Genomic DNA, 22,988 nt, shown 5'->3' with positions numbered 1-22,988 from the left:
TGCTGCTGTGAAAGGTTTCACCTGAAGAGCTGTTCAATGGTGGAGACTGACTCAAGAGGTGGTGGAGGTATTTAAAGCAGAGGGTTGACAGCCACCAGTCAGGGATGCTCTGCTTGCATCCTGCATTGCAGAGCCTGAATTTAATGGGGTTAAGCTAGATGGCTTCCACATCCCCTTCCAACTTGATGGTTCTAAGCAGCGTCTCCTAGTCTCACAGTTGCTACATGTGCAAAAGATAATTCTGTGGAAAGTGGTGGGCAGTTTTCCCCCCTATGGCCTTCTTCCCTCCTGCCCAGTTAATACTTACTTGACTTCTTCTTGGGTTCCATCAACTTCAAGGAGAGAGAAACAAAAGAAAGGTCATACAAAGGCAGGTAGTGGGTGGGAGTCAATGGAGTCCAACACTGTGGAAGGAGCAGCTCCCCCGTCCGAAAAAGTTACAACATTAAGGGGAAGGGGGTGAGTTTAGAGAAAATGCACATAAGGGAAATGGATGGGGAGGAACTGGATTCAATTTGCATCTAAAGGTAAACCCAACTAAGTCACACTTTCTGAAATTATCCCAAAGCAAAATGCAGTCATTCTTTGACATTCATTGGATTTTGCAATACACCACACAGGACGTGGGTACAAAAATGCATGTACTGGTGCAAAGTTTGTGCACAATGCATATATCCGTGAAAATAATAGATTATTTTAAGGGAAATTCCTTTGCAAAAAAAATGTATATCTCAGGAACAAGGTGCATAAACACAGGTGTCTATTAATACAAATTCACACGAAAATGCTGGCGAATTATCATTTGGGCTTTAAAATGACATCACAAGCTGATGTGAAAACAGAGAGAGCTGAACAGAAGACTGGGAAAATGAGAAATGGGGAGAACCTGAAGTGGGCAGATTCACTCCTTGCTACTTAGGTGGGACATGATAGCGGTGTATAAAATAATGCAATGGCATGAAAAATGTGGATAGGGAGCAAAAACCTTTTTCATGTTATTAGAACTGGAGAGACATCCAATGATTCTGAATTTACCTTCAGTGCCCAGTGTTTCCAGGGCTCTTATGCAGAGCAGACAGTATGAATCTCCCCATGCCCCATTCCTTAGTAGTGAGCTATGGCTCTGCTTACCTTTGGGAGTTCGGACTTGTCGCCGGCAGAGTAAACAGCCCAGGAAGGACAAGTTGGAAACTATCAGAAGAACCCCTAAGGTGCTGAGGAGCCCGACAAGAGGAAGAGGCAGCAAAGGGCTCACTGGGGAAGAATGAAAAAGTTTAAAAGGTGAGGGCACAGAGGAAAGCAGCTCCCTCGCCACCACCATGATGGTAATAATAATAATAATTATTATTATTATTATTTATTTATTTATTTATTTATTTATTTATTTATTTATACCCCGCCCATCTGGCTGGGTTTCCCCAGCCACTCTGGGTGGCTTCCAACAGAACACCAAAATACAATAACCTATTAAACATTAAAAGCTTCCCTAAACATGCAGTCTCCTTTTACTGCAACCACCTCCATTGTTTTACTCCACCTCCATCGTTCTGCCCAGACACTGAGGTCCAGCACCAAGGGCCTTCGGGCGGTTCCCTCGCTGCGAGAAGCCAAGTTACAGGGAACCAGGCAGAGGGCCTTCTCGGTAGTGGCACCCACCCTGTGGAACGCCCTCCCACCAGATGTCAAAGAGAAAAATAACTACCAAACTTTAAGAAGACATCTAAAGGCAGCCCTGTTTAGGGAAGCTTTTAATGTTGAATAGGTTGTTGTATTTTAGTGTTTTGTTGGAAGCCACCCAGAGTGGCTGGGGAAACAGCAGATTTGGACAGAACTGTTAGGGCCGGCTGTACCATGAGACATTACTCGGGCAGCGTATCATGAGGAACAGAGCAGGATGGGAGAAGGCAGAGATGTCCCATTGTCATGTGCTGGCCCTAGGAATAGTTTTACTGCAGCCTTCCTGCTGTCTGCCCCTTTCCCCAAAACCTGAGTGTCTCATATACTCCAGCTGAGGAGAGGGAGAGGGCACAGGTTTGAAAGAAAAGCTTTTTTTTTCCTTAAGGGAAATTAAAACTACACTGGTTTGCAAAGTGGTATGATAATGCGCTAAGTGATACAAGTGGAGAAGAGAGAGAATTTTGATTTCATTTGCATTTCAGTGAGAAAGTGCCTACATACCAAAACGATATATTATAGAAAAGTGTGCATATAAATGCATATATTCATGAAAGCACATACAAAATGCATTGTGCTGGGGGAAATCACTTGCAAAGATGTGTAGGCTGGTTAAAACCGCATACAAAAATATGCTTGCTAGGGTTGCCGTATTTCGAAGAGCCGAAAAGAGGACACATTTGGTGACTTCTGCTTTTAACTATGGATTGCTATGATGACTCTCACTTTACACACCCGTGAAAAAGAGGATGTGTCCTGGAAAAGGAGGACACATGGCAACCCTTTGAGAAATCTGCACTGAAACCCTCACACGTTTTTACGTGGAATTCAGTATTTTTTAGAAAAATCTCAAATGGCTGCAGAAAGGTGGAGAAGTACATTTAGGGTCAGAAAAATGAGAAACCGAGAGAAACCAAAATTGACAGATTCATCCATTCCTAGTGGTAATTGACTAATGACTGGTTTATCATTTTAAAAAGGTTTCCTGCTGGTGCCAGTGATGAGGTTTGCCAACTGACCATACAGTCTGGTGTGGCCTGCTTCTGTGCTTTTAATCTGTGTGTGACCTACAGAAATCATGACATTTTACACAGTATGGAGCATTGTCACTTGCTAATGTCTACAGTTCCCATGACTGCCTGGGGGGAGAGGAGCAGGTGCTGTTGAAAACGCTGGCAAACCTAACCAACATACTTGCATTTCCACATCCCGCACAGTAGACTCTGATCAACCATTGATCCATTATCTGGCAAAAGCAACCAGTATAAAAGATTGAAGAGTGCCTGGAAAATGCAATATCCCTGCAACAGGCTCACCGCCTCGAGCATATTGATGGAGCATGCACATCAAATGGAAACTTTTACACATTCATTGTGCAATAAACTAAATGTGCCAGAAGCCGTATGCAATCGACAATCAAAGCTGTTTATACTTGGTGCCAAAATGAAACCGAAACCAAAATCCAAATTGCAGAGAGAGGGAGAGAGAAGACCTGGAAAAATATCAGCATTGTGTCTTTGCAAATTTTCTATTGTTCTGCTTCTATACTAAACACTGGAGACATCACAGGGCTCAGGCTTCAGCTGCTAACCTCTTCTCTCACTCAGGCTCCCTCTGCATTCCAAAATATTCCTGTGTACAGTGGTACCTCGGGCTACATACGCTTCAGGTTACAGACTCTGCTAACCCAGAAATATTACCTTGGGTTAAGAACCGACGGCACGGCAGCAGCAGGAGGCCCCATTAGCTAAAGTGGTGCTTCAGGTTAAGAACAGTTTCAGGTTAAGAACAGACCTCTGGAACAAATTAAGTACGTAACCAGAGGTACCACTGTATTACCATTGTACGGCAAACCTATCTCTGTAGACTAGAAACATAGGTTTGCATCTGTTGCTCTTTTAAGGAACACAGTGGTTGTTGGGATACTGACTGCTGTACCACGCACCGACATTTTGACTTGAGCAATTCAGCAATTATTAATAGATAACTAGAGGTGGAAGGTACCCTGAGGATCATCCAGTCCAACCCCCTGCAATGCAGGAAGATGCAGCTGTCCCTTACGGGAATTGAACCTGCAACCTTGACATTTCCAGCACCAAACTCTAACCAACTGAGCTATCCATACATTCAGCCCTGACTGCAACACAGCATCAAGGCAGAGAGGGCCACAGCAGGAAATGGCTCTCTCAACAACATGGACTTCAACTCTACTAGTTGTTAACATTTTTGTACCTGGTTCAGGTAGAGATGGTGTTTTGGGTTCTCTGTCAATTGTTTCTTCCTCACTCCCTAGAAGAGAACACATTAAACCACGATGGAACATAGTGTCCAGATTCTGATAGCATCAGAACAGGACAATTTGCCTAATACAAGGATGGTCATTTCAATGTGATGCTATAGGCTGGGTCAGGATGGTAAGCAAAAACCCATACCTTCAGGAAAAAAGAATGGAAGTCACAGAAATCTGCCACTTTCCAGTACTTGAGTCACTGCTAACCCACTCTTCTGTTGCAACCCAGCTCTACAGCATGCTTAGCATGACAGTTAATCCAGGATCATTTTGCCACTCTGTTTCTCACTTATTACATGCTTATACTTTCCTTTAGGGATGCAGGTGGCGCTGTGGGTTAAACCACAGAGCCTAGGGCTTGACGATCAGAAGGTTGGCAGTTCGAATCCCCGCAATGGGGTGAGCTCCTGTTGCTCGGTCCCTGCTCCTGCCAACCTAGCAGTTCCAAAGCACGTCAAAGTGCAAGTAGATAAATAGGTACCACTCTGGCAGGAAGGTAAAACAGTGTTTCCGTGCGCTGCTCTGGTTCACCAGAAGCAGCTTAGTCATGCTGGCTACATGACCCAGAAGCTGTACGCCGGCTCCCTCGGCCAATAAAACAAGATGAGCGCTGCAACCCCAGAGTCATCCGCAACTGGACTTAATAGTCAGGGGTCCCTTTACCTTTACCTTACTTTCCTTTAGGAACTCAGAATAGTTTACCTGACTCCCTCTCCACCCCTTCCCATTTTATTATCATCGCAGCAACCATGAGAGGCAGGCAAGATTGAGAGAGCAACTGGCGCAAGGTCAGAAATTGATCACTGGACAGAGATTTGGGCCTGGATCTCTCCTGTTCAAATGCAATGCTCAGCCTACTGCACAGCACTGCCGATTACTTCTTGAAGTGCAGGCCACTGTTAGGGAGTCATTCATCCAGAAAGTGGGAGTAGCACTCAGAGCATGCGCAGCTTCAGCTGGAAGTGCCGATAAACGGAGGACTTCCGTTTTCACTTTTTGCAGACGACTGACCAACAAGTGCTGTCTGCAATCTGCTGCGTCATGAGTGCTGATAGACTGTGTCTGCCTAGGTAAAGGTAAAGGTACCCCTGCCCGTACGGGCCAGTCTTGACAGACTCTGGGGTTGTGCGCCCATCTCACTCAAGAGGCCAGGGGCCAGCGCTGTCCGGAGACACTTCCGGGTCACGTGGCCAGCGTGACATCGCTGCTCTGGCAAGCCAGAGCCGCACACGGAAACGCCGTTTACCTTCCCGCTGGTAAGCGGTCCCTATTTATCTACTTGCACCCGGAGGTGCTTTCGAACTGCTAGGTTGGCAGGCGCTGGGACCGAGCAGCGGGAGCGCACCCCGCCGCAGGGATTCGAACCGCCGACCTTTCGATCGGCAAGTCCTAGGCGCTGAGGCTTTAACCCACAGCGCCACCTGCGTCCTTGCTAAAGAGAAAGAGGGAATGAAACATTACAGTTGTTGCTATAATGATTGTAAACAGTGCTACCATGATGCGTTTATGACCAATCAAGCAATATATCACTTGACTGAGTTTTACGGCGTCTCTGAGTGTTTCTTCTCAAGGTGTAGCTTCAGTTGCTGACCACTGCTTCCAGAAACTCTGCTAAATGGATGAAAGCTTCTAACGAGGTGCCTACACACAAGTATACTCACGCAGTGAAAGTGTGGTTGAATGTGACCTTTAATAGCCACACCCTTTTGCTGGCTCCATCCTTGCTAAGCAGTAAGGTGCTCCTTACCTGTAGTGGTGACACTCAGTCCTGCCCCACCATCAGCAAAGGCACTTTCACCAAGGGCATTGCGGGCATTGACGGAGACATTGTAGATGGTGTTTGGGCGCAGGCCCATCAAGGTGAATGCAGGAGACTGTGGCGGGAAGACATCCACATACCTAAAGCTGGGAGCTGCTGGCCAGTGGTACCTGGATGGAAGTGGGTGAAAAAGAGGCGCAATTGAAAAGTGTCATTTAATGTCCAACATCCCCATAAGAACATACGCTCAGCCTGCTGGACGAGGCCTCTTTTAAAGCCATGCAAGTTGGTGGCCGTCACTGCCTCCTCCTCCCTCCTTCCCATTGTAAAACTGATGGTGGTACTTGGTTCAAGAAACATGCTCAGGTAAGTTATTCTGCTTTTCAGACAGAGAGGAACACACAACTGCAGTTTCTGGCTTGCTTGTCCTGGCTACCAATCAGTTTCAAACCCAACTCAAAGGGCTGTTTTTGACCTCTGAAGCCTTGCATGGCTTGCGACCTCAAGGACCACTTTTTCACCATATGAACCACCTAATCCTGAGGTTGCCATTTAAGGCCCTTCTCTATTTGCTCCCTCCAAAAGATGTTTGGAGGGTGGCGATGAGAGAATTGTCAGTTTGCATTTCTTAGTGCAGAAAGTATTGCTCTGATGTGTAGAGATCTTTCCTATTCTACTTCATTCAAGCTTCTCTGTGTGAAAGAAACAAGCAGAAGGTTTGTGATGTTTGGGTTATTCCTTCAGGGAAGCTGAGTACAGCTGGTTTACACTGGTTCTGTTATCTTTCAGTCAAGGTCATGCTGAGTATAATAATAGGCCAGAAGGAGCCTGGGTCTTCACTTTCTCTTTCTATCTCTCTTCCTTCTGGTGTGGTGTTCTGTACATAGTGTTAGGGTTTAGTCTGATATAAGTTATTGTAAGTTTAAGTTAAGTCTGCTGCAACTGGATTTCTTATGGACAGTGCCAATCCTGAATGTATTGGATTATGCTCGTTTATGCTCGTTTATACCATTATGCTCGTTTGCCTTCAGTAGCAGTAAAGCTCTGCTGGATGAAATACAATTGCCTCTGGTCTATTTTGGGGGAATCCTGCAACGTGTTTAAGTTGTTACTCTGCTAACTATACATTGGAATCTACTCTGGATCCATACTGAGTTTTTTCTGTGGTATCCTCACTACTGTGGAATACTTCCTCTCCCCAAGGAAGCTGCTCTTGGATCGACTTTGTCATCTTTCTGAAGCCAGACAAAGATATATTTACTTTTAGTCTAATAGTGCAAGAGCATACACTGTCATTTTGGCTTAATTTTTTTTTTTTTTACCAAAGCTTATCCACAAGGGAGTCTTTGGAACTTTTAGGGAGCCAGGAGATCTCCTTACCAAACCAATTCCCATAGCTCCCTGTTTTAAACAATGGATCTGTTTCATTTTTAAAGATTCCCATTTGAATAATGTTTGTGGCTTTTGCCAAATGACTCCTACCTGACACGAAAGCTTTGCTGAAGCCCTCCGTCAAAGCCAGGGCTCCACTCCAAAGCCAACCAGTTGTGGGCAACACCTACAACCTTTAGCCCTGATGGTGGGTCAGGGCGGCCTGGTGAGAAAGAAATGAACTGTTTAAGAACTTGTAAAAAGGGATAGTGAGTCTTTGCCCCTCATATTCAGTTGATACATATGCCAAGTCTACAACTTAGATCAGGGGTAGGCAAACTAAGGCCCAGAGGCCGGAACCGGTCCAATCGCTTTCTCAATCCGGCCCACGGACAGTCCGGAAATCAGCGTGTTTTTACATGAGTAGAATGCGCCCTTTTATTCAAAATGCATCTCTGGGTTATTTGTGGGGCATAGAAATTTGTTCATTTCCCCCCCAAAAATATAGTCCAGCCCCCCACAAGGTCTGAGGGACGGTGGACCGGCCCATGACTGAAAAAGGTTGCTGATCCCTGACTTAGATCTTAGTGGCCCATTTGTCCTTACTGGTACTAAGTAGCTGGATGTCGAGGGTATCTGTGCCCAGTTCATTGCTGGCTGTGCAGGTAAAGGTGGCGTAGTCAAGAACGGCGCTCACATTGGCAATGGTTAAGGTGCTGGTGTGCAAGGAGCCCTCATGTTCTGCAGCCACAGTATACCTGGAAGAAGGTAATGACGGCAAGAGATCAGGTAGAAAAGAATAATACAATCCTAGAATAGTAGCGTTAGTAGGGACCACAAGGATCATCTAGTCCTCCAGGCACGAATTTGACAATGAGTGAGTGCCCAGGTTCTCCAGGGATATCTACTTACAAGACATCCACTCTGCCAGCTGGACTTCCAGGAGTTGCCAAACCTGCTGTTCATCCACCAACAAGTTTTCTGTGAGTCTTGCAGACGACCAGGAGAAGTTCCCCACCCACCCAGCTTTCAGTCACTGCTGCCTCTACCATTCCTCAGCTACCCCTTTAAGAAATCATAGAGTTGAAGTGGTTTAGGTAGACTAGTGTGGGGCTCAAACCCACAACCTTGAGATTAAGAGTCTCATGCTCTGCCATCTGAGCTAGCTAGGCAGTCTCCTACCAATTGACAATCTTTCCAGATCTTTCGTGGAAGATAGCTCTATCAATGGCTACCAGCCACGATGGCTATGTTCTCCCTCCACAGTCATTGGTCCCTCAGTGCCAATTGCTGGGGGTCACAAGTGTGGGCTGTTGTTGTTGCTCTGTGTTCCTGCTTGCAGGCTTCCTGTAGGCACCAGTTTGGCCACTGTGAGAACAGGATGCTGGGTGGGGGTTGGCCATTGGCTGATGCAACAAGGGCTCTTCTCAGATTTGTATTTCAAGATCAAAACACAAATGATATCTCGCCCATTGAAAACAGAAGCTGAAGGCAAGTTGCAATGTAATGAAGCACTCTGTCAATAAGAACACAAGGACTTCATTTTCTGCGGGGATGGAGATCAAGAGCTACTTTTACAAAGAGAGAAGAGTGTGTCCTTCTGCACTGCTTCTGTACTGCTGATTCCCCCCCCCCCACCTTATTTCTTAAGACTTCATTGTTAGATGTGTATTAAAGTCAGGGCTTTTTTTCCAAGCCGGAACTCAGTTCTGACACCTCTCATGTGGGTGCCATTGTCATTATAACAAGGGAAGTGTTCGTGGTAAGTTCTGGCACCTCTTTTTCTAGAAAAACAGCACTGATTTAGTTGTACCTGAGGTGAGTAGGTAATAGCTTAGGAGAATCTGTATTTTAGCATCCATTTCTTATACAGTCATACCTCATGCTACGTCCACTTCATGTTATGTTCTTTCAGGTTATGTCCCACAACAACCTGGAAGTACTGGAAAGGGTTACTTCAGGTTTCGCCGCTTGCGCATATGCAGATGCACAAAATGACATCACGCTCATTGCCAGAAGCAGCGAGTCGCAACCTGTGTGTGCGCAGACGCACCGCTGCGGGACGCGGGTGGTGCTGTGGTCTAAACCACAGAGCCTAGGGTGTGCCGATTGGAAGGTCAGCGCTTTGAATCCCTGCGATGGGGTGAGCTCCAGTTGCTCGGTCCCTGCTCCTGCCAACCTAGCAGTTTGAAAGAATACTAAAAAGTGCAAGTACAGTGTTACCTCGGATTAAGTACTTAATTCATTCAGGAGGTCCATTCTTAACCTGAAGCTGTTCTTAACCTGAAGCAACACTTTAGCTAATGGGGCCTCCTGCTGCCGCTGCGCCGCCAGAGCACAATTTCTGTTCTCATCCTGAAGCAAAGTTCTTAACCCATGGTACTATTTCTGGGTTAGCGGAGTCTGTAAACTGAAGCATATGTAACCCGAAGCGTATGTAACCTGAAGCGTATGTAACCTGAAGCATATGTAACCCAAGGTACCACTGTAGATAAATAGCTACCGCTGCGGCAGGAAGGTAAACAGCATTTCCGTACGCTGCTCTGGTTTCGGTGTTCGTTGCACCAGAGGCAGCTTAGTCATGCTGGCCACATGACCCAGAAAAAACTGTCTGTGGACAAACGCCGGCTCCCTTGACTTGTAAAGTGAGGTGAGCACCGCAACCTCAGAGTCGTCTGCCACTGGACTGTTAGGGGTCCTTTACCTTTACCTTTTTTAAATATAATATTATGTTTGCACATATATATTTTTGATATGTTCTATGTTGTAAACTGCCCTGTAATATAATAATAATAATAATAATAATAATAATAATAATAATAATAATAATAGTAATAATAATAATAGCCTTCTGGATCAGGCCAGTGGCCCATCTCATCCAGGCTCCTGTTTTTACAGTTGCCAACCAGTTGCCAACTGTTTTTACAGTCGCCAACCAGATGCCCAGGAGAAGCCAAAAGTAGGACCTGAGAATAGCAGCCTCCTCCTCTCACTCTGAGGTATTCAGCAAATGGCATTTGGAAGCACACAGCCTCCAGCAGTGTAGGTAGAGCAAAGACATCTGGGTTAGTAGCCAACAATAGCTCCTGCCCTTAAAATGCCTAAAGCAGGAAACAGGATAAAAATTGCTTTAAGGTTTAGGAGTGGAATTTGCCTGAAATGTTTTTTTAAAAAAATAAATAAATAAAATAAAACCCCATTTTTAATTTATATATAAAGCATGAACTTACAGATAAGTGTTCTGGTTATTTTTAATTTCAGACATGCTTCATACTATTTATGGGTTATGGCTGACATTTAGCTGGAACAAATTAGACGCGTTAAGCTGCTCCACCCCCATTCTGCTATGCAAATCAGCACAGGAACATTAGTGGTATTTTAAACTTTTCCCAGTTCAATGAGAACTGGGCCGGTTCCAGGTGACTACCAGACCTCTTGCCAGGTCTTTATTTGCTTCGATTGGCCAGCATCCATGTCAGAACAAACTTCAGGCCAGAACTGAATCTGAGCCAGAACTGAACTGAACATTTTTAGTAGCACGGCTCCCATTATTCGCCTTCTGTTTCCCTACAGCAGGGTTGCAGCCCTTTGGACGTCTCTGGACTGCAGCTCCCATCATCCCTGACCATTGGCCATACTGCATGGGGCTGATGGGAGTTGGAGTCCAACAACATCTGGCAGGCCACAGGTTTCCCTTGCCCTCTCCCCTTCTGAGATGAAAACAACTCGGGTCGCATAAGCATCCCACACCTTCCCCTGAAATAATGTGAGGGTCCTATACACATGCTCAAGAAACCTCGAGAACACCTGCCATCAACAGCATATAAATTTTCCCTTGGCTTTTTTGCTGGCCCACATAGGACCAGCATGGATAGCTGGCTCAGGTGAATATCTGATGTTTCCTCCCTTTATGGTCTTGATTTGTGGGCTACACTAAAATGAGGCTGCATTTTAAGCTGTATTTTAAGCCGTATTTTAATTGTTTTTGTTTTTTTCTATTATGTTTTATTGTAATTTATATTTGGTGTTAGCTGAGCTGGGGAGGGCGGGGTATAAATATAAAATTATTATCATCATCATCATCATCATCATCATCATTATTATTCCTCCTTCTGCTGTGTCAGGACAGAGGAGCTTACTTTGGAGTAAGTGAAAGGGGGAGACAACAGAGGCCTGCAGGATGAAGGTAAGCTCAGCCCTGCAAGCAAGGCAACGTTCCCCAGAATTGGTGGAAGGATGTTTGTCACTAGATGCTTGCCCCTGCAACACCTTCGAATCAAACAATATTTGACATTTCAGATGCATCACAGAAGACTTGCTCATTAGGCTCCTGCAGATGCCAGAGTTATTGGGGCACTTAACTAGGAGGGCACCAGGGGATGAGAGTGTGGGATGATGCTATAGCCTTACCACAATAAGACAAACTAAGGACATTGGGAAGGACATGATGCAGCAAGCCAAAGATCCATCTACTCCAGCATCCTATTCTCTCAGTGGCCAATCAGATGACAGAACAACCTGAGAGCAGGACATGAACCGCAACAGCATCCTCACATATCAGCAGTGGCCCACCCAGCGGGGGCAGACCCAGCACACGAACCTCCCATCAGCAGCGTTGCTGGTGTGTACCAGGAAGGAGAGGGGGGAATTGGCAGAGAGGTTGGGGCCACGCAGATGCACCAGCAGAGCCGATCTAATGTGCCCACCAGGGCATCTGTGCAGCCGTGTCCTCGCCGCTGCCCTCACCACAGCGCCTTCTTGCATTACAGCAGCAGCGCTTTCGCCAGGAGGTTATTGTTGTGGCTCTGTCTCACAGGATGAGCCGCTCCTGGCTAAAGATGGGAGGAGAAATTTAATTCAGTTCGCATTTAAAGCCAGATTTGCTCCTTCCGAAACACTACAAGAGCCAAAACACAGGCAGGCTTTGAAATTTGCACTTATCCGGATTTTGCAGCGCAGTTCTCCAAACAATTTTTACAAAAATGCATATATTTGGGGGAAGTGTGTGGATATGCAAATGGGCATTATATATGGGGGGATTTTGTTGCTGTTGTTGCTGTTGTTGTTGTTGTTGTTGTTGTTATACCTGGCTGGGCTGCCCCAGCCACTCTGCAAATTGCTTGCAAAAATGTCTGCAACAGTCAATACTGCATACAAAAATGTGCTTATTAGGTGAAATTTGCACCAAAAGGCTAAAGAATTTCCATGCACTATTTTTCCTTTTTTAAGCAAGGGCTGGGGAGCAAATTGCTACAGAAAAGTGGAGAACCAAGTTTAAGACTGGAAAAATGAGAAAATGAAAGAACCAGAATTGACAGATTATTTTATCCCTTCTCATGCCTGTTATCAGGTTCCCCGCTCACATGCCTACCTGTTCACCTGAGAACTCTCACTCTGAAGGTCAAGGGACACACCATTCTTGGCCCAGCTAAAGTGCACAGTGGGAACACCTTGAGCTCGGCAGTGGAGCGCAGCCTGGCTTCTCCCATCTCCTGAAGCCGCCACTTTCCTCAGTCCAGGGCTCTTGATGATCTCTGGTGGGTCTAGGGTGCAAGTGAGGGGAGTAGAACAAGGAAGAAATCATGAGAGTATTTGCAGCATTCATAAGGGAATGGTCTGTGAGAGACTGAGCATATTTGCAACAGCCACCGGAGTTTCAGCTCCAACTTCCAAAGCAATAAAACCACAGTATTTAATTCTTGATTCAATTTTACTGTGTAAGTTTATGTAAATCAGTGGGTATTACGAATTATGAGTTGTGTCTGATGAGAGTCCTACACAGACCCACTGAAACTAATGGGCTTTTCCAGTGGACCTACTCTACGAGCTCAAGGGGCTGGATCCCAAGTTAGTCTGAGTAGACCCTGTAAAAGTAATGGACACAAATAACCATTCATTTCAGTGAGTTTTCTCTGAGCAGAACTGAGTTGAACACAGTGCTATGTATTGTGGAGTTTTATTACATGGGTTCAGATTTAAATTTTGTTGCTTTTATCTGCATCTTTGATCATTTCATAACACATGTTCATTTTAAAACAAAAAGGAATGTTAATTTTAGCTGTAATTTTTGATAAATATTTCATGCCATTTTATGACAACTGCTTGGGGGCTTTTGCTTTTTTTTTTTGATTAAGCAATCTATACATTTTGTTCAAGAAGTAAAAAGCCCAGCCAGCTTGCTTAATTTTGAGCACTGAGGGTTGCTCTATTACTGTTTGCAAGCCTCCTAGTATTATAGATCTCGATGTGTTCTAGTCAGCTGCTCAGGGTAGGCCCATTGAAATTAATGGACCCAAGTTAGTCATGACCAGGAATTTCAGTGGGTTTACTCTGAATAAGACCAGCATTGGCTACAACCCAATATCTTTATATCTTACTCTTTATATAATTGGAATGAAATAAATGGTAGACATTGGACACAGGGAAGGTAGGGCAGGGCAAAATACAGAGGTTGGGGTTGCAGAAATACTAAGGAGGAAACTTACATCGAACAATCAAGCGGGCGCTACTCCTTGCTGCTGGGGAGATTCCATTGTCCGCCTGACACTCGTAGAGTCCGGCATGGGCTCGCTTTGCCTCCTGGACTCGAAGTCGCCCTATCAGCCCGTCCGACTGCAGTTCAATCCCCAGCTCTTCCAGGCTCTGCTCCAAATCATTCTGGGTACAATATCAAGATAAGAGGGATCTGTTCTTGGTACTGACTGGAGCACATTTGAGAACTGAAGCCTCTCTCTACAGAAATCCGGACTGCACTCTGGATATTAGTCAGTTGCTATCCTTTAATATCACTCATAAGAATTTTAATATTTTTAAGGCAAGGTGCTTTCAACACTGTGCTTTCAAAGCCCCGTACACAGCACTTGGCAAGCCCCAATGATCAGCTTCTTGTCAGAGCTTGCAAAGCCCAGCCCACAGCTGACCTGCAAACCCCTTTGTGGCCCAGCTGCATCTTTACCTGCCCATCTGATGTCATACACATTAGGTATAGGACAGGTGAATGTACCTTCATTGAAATAGCCTCTTGGGACAAATGGGGAGGCTCCCTGTTAATCTGGGCCCATCTAGACTTGCATTCTCAGCCGTTATAGAAAGTTTATTGCACACAATGGTGCAGCCCTAATGGATTAAGGTGGACAATGCTATCGCCTTCTGTGTGATTTTTGTGTAAGCTGCCTGGACCTTTGCACAAACCTTTGCTGCTTTAGGCACTTTGAGTGGAGAGTTGCAGCAAATGACCACAAAGCCAAAGCAAAAATGAAAGGCAGCTATTTTGGCAAGCCAGGGCTGGTATCAGGAGCCAGAGTCAGGAGCAGGTCAACAATAAAACACCTGGGACTCAGCTACATTAGTAAAAAAACAAACAAAAAATACAACAACCAGTGATTTGAATGCATTATAAACATGCAACATCAGATGGTACTAGAGAGCAAAAAAAAAAATCTAAGCGCTTTTCCATAGCAGTTTTTTTTTCTTTTGAGATAACTGTTTAATTTCTGACTTATTTATTTCTTTATTCAAAGACATCAAAACAGCTCAGGCCTAGTGATCACATCAGCTCTTCCCAGTAAGTCTTGCCCCCAAAGAAGCAATTGTGAGGACCAAAGGTCTCCATCTTCCCATCACTCTCTAAGACTCTTCCCCTGGTTCCTTCTCCAGCACACCTTCATCTTATATTGCAACTTTATACTGTGAACCACTCTGAGACCTGCGGGGAAGGGGAGCTGACAACAGCAGCAGGAAGAGAAACCCCCCCCCCAGCTTCTTCACCAGCCTGACTCATCTCTGCCTCTTGCCCCGCCCCCGCCCCCAGCCTCTGCTTCTGCCTCTCATTCTGGACTGCTCTCTGCCACAGCTTCTTCCCACTCACTAAACCTTGTTGCGTCTTCAGCTTCTGACACTTCCTTCTTCCAGTCTGGTCCCTCTTTTCCCTCTGTCCACTCATCATCATTCCACCATCAATTCCCTGGCTCTGAACCTTCTTCCCCTGGGGGTTTCCTTGGGGATTCCCAGTCAGCCCATGACAGCTGTCATATGCCCATGTGCCCTGCATGGAGCACAAGTGATACAGCAGGTATCTCAATTACTCTCTTTTTTTCTCCCCCTTCCCAAGTAGATTATGGCCATTCATGTTCCACGTCATATGACGATCTGCCTACACAAATAGTGAAATTATGCAAAATTGATGGAAAAGTCCAGCCCCATTTTCAATTACTGATTGAAACAAAAATGTCTATATGTGGGGGGAGGGATTAGTTGGTTCTTTGAGGGCATTGTGGGTAGGTTGTATGATTTATATTTCTTCCTCTTTCTTTCTGTCTCCCACCTATGCACCTTTGTTTGTATCACCCAGCTGAAGTCTGACCTATTGTCTTCGACTGGTAGCTATGAAATTTATTGATCTACTATACTACAGAATAGTTTTAGAACTAGGTGGAGGGGGTTAGGAGGAGACCATGTAACTTGCTCAGATCAGCTGCTTTCTCGGTGCTATTTATTAGCTCACACTGTTACTAAACCATTAATTAATTTATGTAAGTGACGTCAAATTGCTTTACATTTCATCAAATGTAAATTGCTTCATTTTTGGACGTTCTATTTTATATCTTTTGTTTTATTTTCTGTAAGTCCTATAAACTTTCAGAAGAGCATTTCATAAAACTGTTCAGCTTTGTACAATAATAAACCGAGCTATTAGTTCCAGTCCTAATCTCGAACCTGTGGGTTTTGCTGGTTAAGCTTTACTCCTTGCTCCTCTGGGTTGCCACTGAGCAAATTCAAACCTTGACTGGGGGGGACCCAATGAGGGCTAGTGTACTGGACAGGGTTTGGCATGGCGCCCACCATAGGCGCTGACTCCATGGGGCCTGAGGGGGCCCGAGCCCCCTCAAAAATTCGTTTGGGGGGGCTCTGCCCCCCCCCAATAATTTAAGAAAATTATTAGTTATATTATGCTTTGTAAAATCACAAAATTATGTTGGTATTTTTTATTTTCCTTGTTTGACGATAGTTACCTTTTAAAATACATTCAGTAATGAGTTAAAACAAAGCCACTCCCGATCTAGAGAGGGGGTGGGGTTGCGGGCTCTCGACACATCAACAATCTCGCGGGGCTGGCGTCGTGAGAAGCGGGGATTCCCCCTAGCTCATTAATATTCACCGCCCACGGCGGCAGCCAATTGGCTCCCGCAAAGGGCGGGCCCTCACAGGTTCACTTAAGGTTGGGGCAGCCCGGGGCTCGCCCCTTTCGTTCCCCCAGCAGCAGCGGTTTGGACGTCTTGGCCCCCCCCCCCAATATTTTTTATAAGTCGGTATGGGCCCCCGCCCCCCCAATATTTTTTATAAGTCGGCGCCCCTGGCGCCCACTGGCCTAGACTGCGTCACCAAATCAGCAGTCCCTATCACTATTTTACTTGTACTCTAAAGCATCTGGGGGGCACCAGGGTGAGAAAGGTCCTACAAAGCAAATGTGGGTAACCTCTGGCCCTCCAGATGTTGCTGGACTATGATTCCCATCAGGCCCACCTAGCATGGCTGATGGCCAGGTATGATGGGAATTGTGGTTCAGCAACTTCTGGAGGGCCAAAGGTTACCTACCCCTGCTCTAAAAGAATATCAGGTCACACAAAACAACACCATATCCTTGGAGCCTTTCCTGCCTGTTAGCTACAAAAACTGACTTGTCACTTTCACTGGCAATAATCCCTGCCCCTCACTTAAGAAACAGGGTTGTGTCAACTGGCTAGGAGCTGCAGACAAAAAATAATAATTCCATTAAAATAAGCATCTTCCAGCTGTCAGCACCCAGGAAAGAAGCATGCACAATTGTAGAAATATACTGTAGAAACTATTTTATTTATTTTATTTTAGTCCATAGAGCCTGCAATCTTTTGTTTTATCTCATTTGATCTTATTATACACAGCTTTTGGCTGTGAAGCGATTTATAAATAAATAGATCTACTACATATTTTGGAAAAGGGGTTGTCCATTGGTTCTCTATATGTTCAGCTGCCTTTCAAGATACCATCATCAAACTCAGCACAAGCGTTTCCAAGATGGTGGGGAGTGGTCTATGTTGAAACTTGGGTTCTGGGAGCCGTTTGAATCAAGATGGCAGTAGAAAATATGACTCTGGTGTGACTTTGCCCATTTTTTTGCATGGGTTTGCTCCACCTCCAAGTCATTGTAGCAAAACTTGACGTGAGGTTTCCCGAGGTTGGGGGCGGCAGTCTTCACTAACTTTGGGGTGCCTGGCACCATTCTGATTCAAGATGGCAGACTGAAATGTGACTTTGGCATGACTTCACCCATTATTTTTTGCTATGATGGGTCTAAGCTTACAAATTACACTAGTCATTTTAAAATCACAGTATTTTGGGTTCCTAAACAGTCCTTGGCAGTGCCAGACACGCCTCACTAATCTGCAAAAGAGGAAAGAAAACCAGGTTTACTTGCTATTAAGTTAGGCAATAGCTTGGAGGAAAAGCTCACCTCGCTGAGCAAAGCCACATCAGCTTAACAGGGTAAGAACTGTCTGGTTCTCTGCAGAAGCAAACTAACCATGGTGCAGTGGGTTTCATATTTTTTTACTGCCGCAACGGAGCTGTCAATATTTATTTGTTTATTTATATCCCTCTCTTCTGCTAAAAGTACCCAGAGTGGCAAATAACCTAATAATAAAAACTGCGCAATACAATCAATATAAATGCAAGTGCGATAAACAATTTCTAAAAGCATTAATGAAATGGAGAGCAAACAAACCCACAAACCTATTGGCATCGAGAGTAAAAGATGCTCTACATTGCATCGGCGTTCAGTTTATACTGCAGCCAAGTGCGGAAATAAATAGTCTGGTGAGACTATTGGCTGACAGAATAAAGCAGCTTAAGGCTTTGTTGCTGGTGTACTTTGGCTTCATGTCTTATGGACCCTGAGTGTGCTGCTGAGTTTGTACCATCCTAGCCTGAATAAAGATCTCTCTCTTACTCACAAGTAACAGGCTCTGTTGTGGCATTTTGGATGGGAGTGAGGATAAGCAGGGGTGGGGGACTTAGAGACAGCCCAGCCTGTTTTGCCGCCTGTAGCGAAACAGGAAGGTGCCGCCTCCAAACCCCACCACTTCCCCCTCTACTTACCAAGGTTGCATGGCAGTGACTTCTGGTGAGATCCTACACAAACTCCACAAGATCTCACCCAAAGCTGATTTAACTATGTGACTCTGGCAGTGGCAGGGGGATTATCCACAGAGGCACCACCCCGAGGGACTCTGCCACCTGTGGCAGCTGCTTCAGGTCCCTCGTGGGTGGGCCAGTCCTGTCAAGAACCTCTACACTTGGTCCTCGGAATTTTCTCTAGGTCACAAAACCACACCCTTTACGAGCCCTGCTCCACAGCGCCTTCAGTGCTCTTGCCTGTCTGGACTGTGTCATCAGTGGTGTAGCGTGGGTTGTCAGCACCCGGGGCAAGGCAAGTAATTTGCGCCCCTAACCCGTGGATTTGCGCACCCTAACCCTAACCCCCAGATGTTGCGCCTGGTGCGGCCGGGCCCCCCCCCCGCCCCCTCACGCTACGCCACTGTGTGTCATCGAACTGTTGACACAGTTGAACTCATGACTCTTGCTCCCCTGCATCAAGGATGGAGAGATGCAGCTGTTTGAATGGCTGGAATGTCGATTAGAGTCACATCCATTTCTCCACCCAATTTTGGCTTTGGGTGCACCCAGGACTGTCGTGTGGCCCCTATAAGGTTACCCAGAGGAGAAGTGTGGCCCTTGGACTGGAAAGGTCAGGAAACTGCGGCCTTCCAGATATAGTTGGACTCCAACTCCCATGAGCCCCAGCCAGCATGCCCAACGGTTGGCAATAATGGGATTTGTAGTCCAGCATCATCAGCAGGGCCACAGGGTAAAAGCTTGAAGCAAACAGAAAGTCTTTTTCCACCCTTAACCTCAGCTTCTGGTCTAGACTAGCCACTTACCAGCCATCTCCACTGGAACATGTTTGCAGGTGTGGGGTTGGCATCCACCTGGCACTCAATCTCAGCTGTGCCCCCCAGGTCCACATAGGTTGGGTCTCCAATGCTGCGGATGGATGGCGAATCTGTTCACAGGGGGAAAGGTACGTGGCATGCTATCGACAGGCAAGAATTTCAATTTGGTCCACATTTTAATGCAAATCTAACTAATTCACATATCCTGAAACAAGAGCTACTCCCCCAAAACAGCTATCCTGCAAAATGCGCACTTAGCAATGCAGTTTCCCAACCAAAGAAGCGTCTAACAGGGGAAAGTGTGCACAATAATAAATAAAGAGAATTATAAACATTGCATATGAAAGTGAATTACATTAGTGGTCAAAATTGTGGAAACCTTTTGGGGAAAGTGTATTTCCCAAGTTTGATTGCTCATAAACACTCATGCTCATTGGCTACACTGAAATGAAGGAAACCTACTGCATTTCAACCTAAGCAAGTTGTGCTTCCTTTTTCTGGTTATTTGGCTATAACTTTTTTATAGAATACAGATAAGTGAACAAACTTTGTTGCATTACATTCTTCATTAAATTATCTTTCCACTGATATGTAATTTTATGGTATTACTTTTTTTAAAAAAAAGTGGTGTTATGAGCCATCAAACCTCAGAAATACACTTCTTCCAAAAGGTTTCCACAATTTTGACCACTAGTGTATATTAAGGGAAATTGCTGGGAAAGGTGTGTTCATTAGGTAATATGGCATTCATATGTGTATATTAAAAGAAATGAACTCCAAAATGCTGACAAATGTCATAAAGAGATATGAGAGAGAGAGAGAGAGAGAGAGAGAGAGAGAGAGAGAGAGAGAGTGTATACGTTGTTGGCATCCAGCTGTTCAGAGAGAGAATGGAGCACACCTCTGGGAGTGAACTCAAACCACCTCTCTGGGGCAAAAGCCTGGCCAGGGTGTATGGAGGTCTTGGGCTACCCAAATGTTGAGAACCCCTCTCAAAGGAAAGCAGAGCAATATGTCTGGCACTGGTTGAGCTTCAGGAGTTGCCAGAAGGAGGTGAGCAAGGCACCATCCGACCGCCTTAGGGATGCACACGTGTGTGTGTGTGTGTGTGTGTGTGTGTGTGTGTGTGTAACGGGAAATGTGACAAATAGCACTTCAGATTGGGGAAATGATGGAAACTGAAACCGAAGGATTTGCCCATTCCTATGTTACACCACCGCACAAAGTGAGAGTGTGATGTAGCATTGATTCCCAAGAGCAGGCATGAAGCTAAACCCAGGCCAGCTGCGAGAGGATGTGTGCTGAGACACCAAGAGAAGGAAGGCAGAGGAGAGCATGCCAGAGCTATAATCACAAAGGACAGAAAAGCACAGATGAGGCCCCTCATCCTTCAAGTGACAGAATACATGGTATGCCCTCCCCACCTGATACTCACACTGCACATCCAACAAGAGGGCCGTTTCATTGTGGCCTTCTGGGTTCTCACAGTAGATCTTGTACTTGCCAGCATCCGCCCTGGTCAGGTTCCAGATCTCTAGAGAGCCACCATCCCGCAGGTGATACCGTGGGGAACCCTCTAAGGAAGACAGAGAGGCGACCAATCTTAAGGAAAGCATTGCAGACAAGAAGAAGAAGAAGAGTTTGGATTTGATATATTGCTATATCACTACCTGAAGGAGTCTCAAAGTGGCTAACATTCTCCTTTCCCTTCCTCCCCCACAACAAACACTCTGTGAGGTGAGTGGGGCTGAGAGACTTCAAAGAAGTGTGACTAGCCCAAGGTCACCCAGCAACTGCATGTGGAGGAGCAGGGAAGCGAGCCCGGTTCACCAGATTACGAGTCTTCTGCTCTTAACCACTACACCACACTGGCTTTCAGCAAGGGCCAAGGACAGTGGTGGCTGTTGGCTATTGGACCTGGTGGGACAGAGGTCAGGGAGCCAGAACCAATGACAGGGAAAGTGAACTAATTCTGTTTTTTTGTCCCTGTCTTCCACCCAGCTGAGCTCTACAAAGGCAACCCTGAGACTCAGGAAGAGGAAGCTGATAGCCCTTGCAATTAAGGAGGTAAGCAATTGGGGGCTAGCCGAGGACAGCTGAGCTTGGTGGGGCAATGCCAAACTGGGCCTAATGGACCAGTCTTCACTGGGTTAGGAACAGGCGAGCAACAGACCAGAGAGAGAAAGAAAGCAGGCTGGCTGTCATGGACTGGCTGGATGCAGAGGAGTGGCAGGAGGCAGCAACTGGGGAACCCCCAAGGGAAGAAGACTCAGAGCCAGGGGTTGGTGATGGGACGATGATGAGTGGTCAGAGGGAAAAGCCTGGGAGGAGGAATGATTGGAAGTTGAAGAGCTAACAGGGTTTAGTGAGCAGGGAGAGTCTGGGGCAGATAGCAGTCCAGAATCAGAAGCAGGAGAGGCCAAGAGACAGAGATGAGTCAGGCTGGTGAGGAAGCCAGGATGTCTCCTACTCCTGCTGCGACGAGCTCCACCCCCTCCTGGTCTCCCAGAACCAGAAGAGTTATGAAGAGGGGGGAACAAAAGACAGGTACAGCAACGGAATCTCAGGGGAGGAGGAGACTTAGGCAACTGTGAGAAGATGGGGACCTTCAATCTCCACAACTGCCTCATAGGGGCAAGACCTACTGGGATGACTTGCTGTGCTTACTAGGCAGACTTTGTTTCCTTGAATAAAGAGTTAAGTTCACTGATGCCGTGTGATTTATTGCTCTTGGCACTGGCCCACCCAGCTGTCATTGCACAATTTACCCTTCCACTGCAAGGCATTTTTTTCACCAGAAGGATGAAGCCCGCTAAGGATTCTAGGAGGCATATTAACTCAGAATGGAGAACCTGTGGCCATCCAGATATTTGTTCAGCTCCAACTTCCTTCCCTCCCAGCTAGCATGGCCCATAGCCAGGGATAATGCAAAGTGTAGTGCAGCAACAGTGTGTGAGCTACAGGTTCCCTACCCCTGTATTAGTCAACAAATGTCTTTTCCTTCCAGTGCAAATAGCTTCAAAAGGAGAATTTTCCTTAGAACCGCAGCCAAGGAAGAAATGGTGAAATTCCTCCTGACTTGCTGCAAGCCAGGTGATTATCATAACTCACTGTGTGGATGCTATTTGCATATATTTTTTTTAGTGCAAATTAAATGCAAAGATGTTCAGCGCCCCATCTAATTTGGCTGTTTGATTGGAAGCTCCTCGCAGCTAGGACCAGTCTCATTTGTCTGCAAAAAGACGGGCACACTGGTGACGAAATAACAGCAACAGCTTGGGACTTCACTCCAAGAATGATGCTAGACCCACCTGTCAAGAGTACCTCACCAAGGAAACTCCAGCGATAGGTGATGTCTGGAGGGCTGGCCGACACCAGCAAGGGCAGCTGGACAGCTCCGTGCTCCACAGCCTGCACTACTAGAGGTTGCTCAGAGGAGAACTCTGGGGGAACTGTGCAAAAAGCAGAGGAAGGAGAGATTCTCAGATGACTTTCCCAGTGACTTTCCCTCCTGCTTCTTGCAGCCCAAAGGTGTCTAATATGAGCATATGGCAGGTTGTTGCTGGTACATTTCAAAGAGCCAGGCTTACATTTCAAAGAGCTTCCACAGAAACCCTCCGGGTAAACGTTGCCTTACATCCGCCCTGGGGACAACACATGCTAAAACTGTAAACAAATCCAACATGATTTCAGCCCAATGAACTGCAATGTGGTCATGGAAGACACACATGAGTGACAGCTCCCGCCTCCTGGTTGTTCCTTCCAGTTTGCTTTCCTCATTTCTCCGTCAGTTTGCAAAATGGTTTTTGAAATCCTTGTGAAAATCCAACGGCATTTTATTTTACATTTCTCCATATACATATTTTATGCAGTTTTTATGCTAGGTTATTTGCAAGCTGTTTTCCCT

The 22,988-nt window shown here is 45.9% G+C and overlaps 1 protein-coding gene across 1 annotated transcript in view; it reads right to left on the bottom strand.

Annotated features, from left to right (window-relative positions):
• NPHS1 (NPHS1 adhesion molecule, nephrin) overlaps positions 1-22,988 on the bottom strand; it is a 49,251-nt gene that overhangs the window by 4,219 nt on the left and 22,044 nt on the right. Inside the window, exons 16-26 of the mRNA XM_083751033.1 lie at positions 22,393-22,533; positions 20,517-20,657; positions 19,070-19,191; positions 13,580-13,751; positions 12,466-12,637; positions 7,701-7,852; positions 7,206-7,317; positions 5,712-5,893; positions 3,907-3,963; positions 1,132-1,254; positions 308-332 (exon numbers count right to left, since the gene is read on the bottom strand). Coding sequence (XP_083607159.1) covers positions 308-332; positions 1,132-1,254; positions 3,907-3,963; positions 5,712-5,893; positions 7,206-7,317; positions 7,701-7,852; positions 12,466-12,637; positions 13,580-13,751; positions 19,070-19,191; positions 20,517-20,657; positions 22,393-22,533 — 1,399 coding nt within the window. The remainder of the gene's footprint in view (positions 1-307; positions 333-1,131; positions 1,255-3,906; positions 3,964-5,711; positions 5,894-7,205; positions 7,318-7,700; positions 7,853-12,465; positions 12,638-13,579; positions 13,752-19,069; positions 19,192-20,516; positions 20,658-22,392; positions 22,534-22,988) is intronic.

The sequence above is a fragment of the Podarcis gaigeae genome (assembly GCF_964106915.1).
Source record: "Podarcis gaigeae genome assembly, chromosome: 8".
Classification (NCBI taxonomy): Eukaryota; Metazoa; Chordata; class Lepidosauria; order Squamata; family Lacertidae; genus Podarcis; species Podarcis gaigeae.
This window is presented reverse-complemented; position numbering and strand designations above follow the sequence as displayed.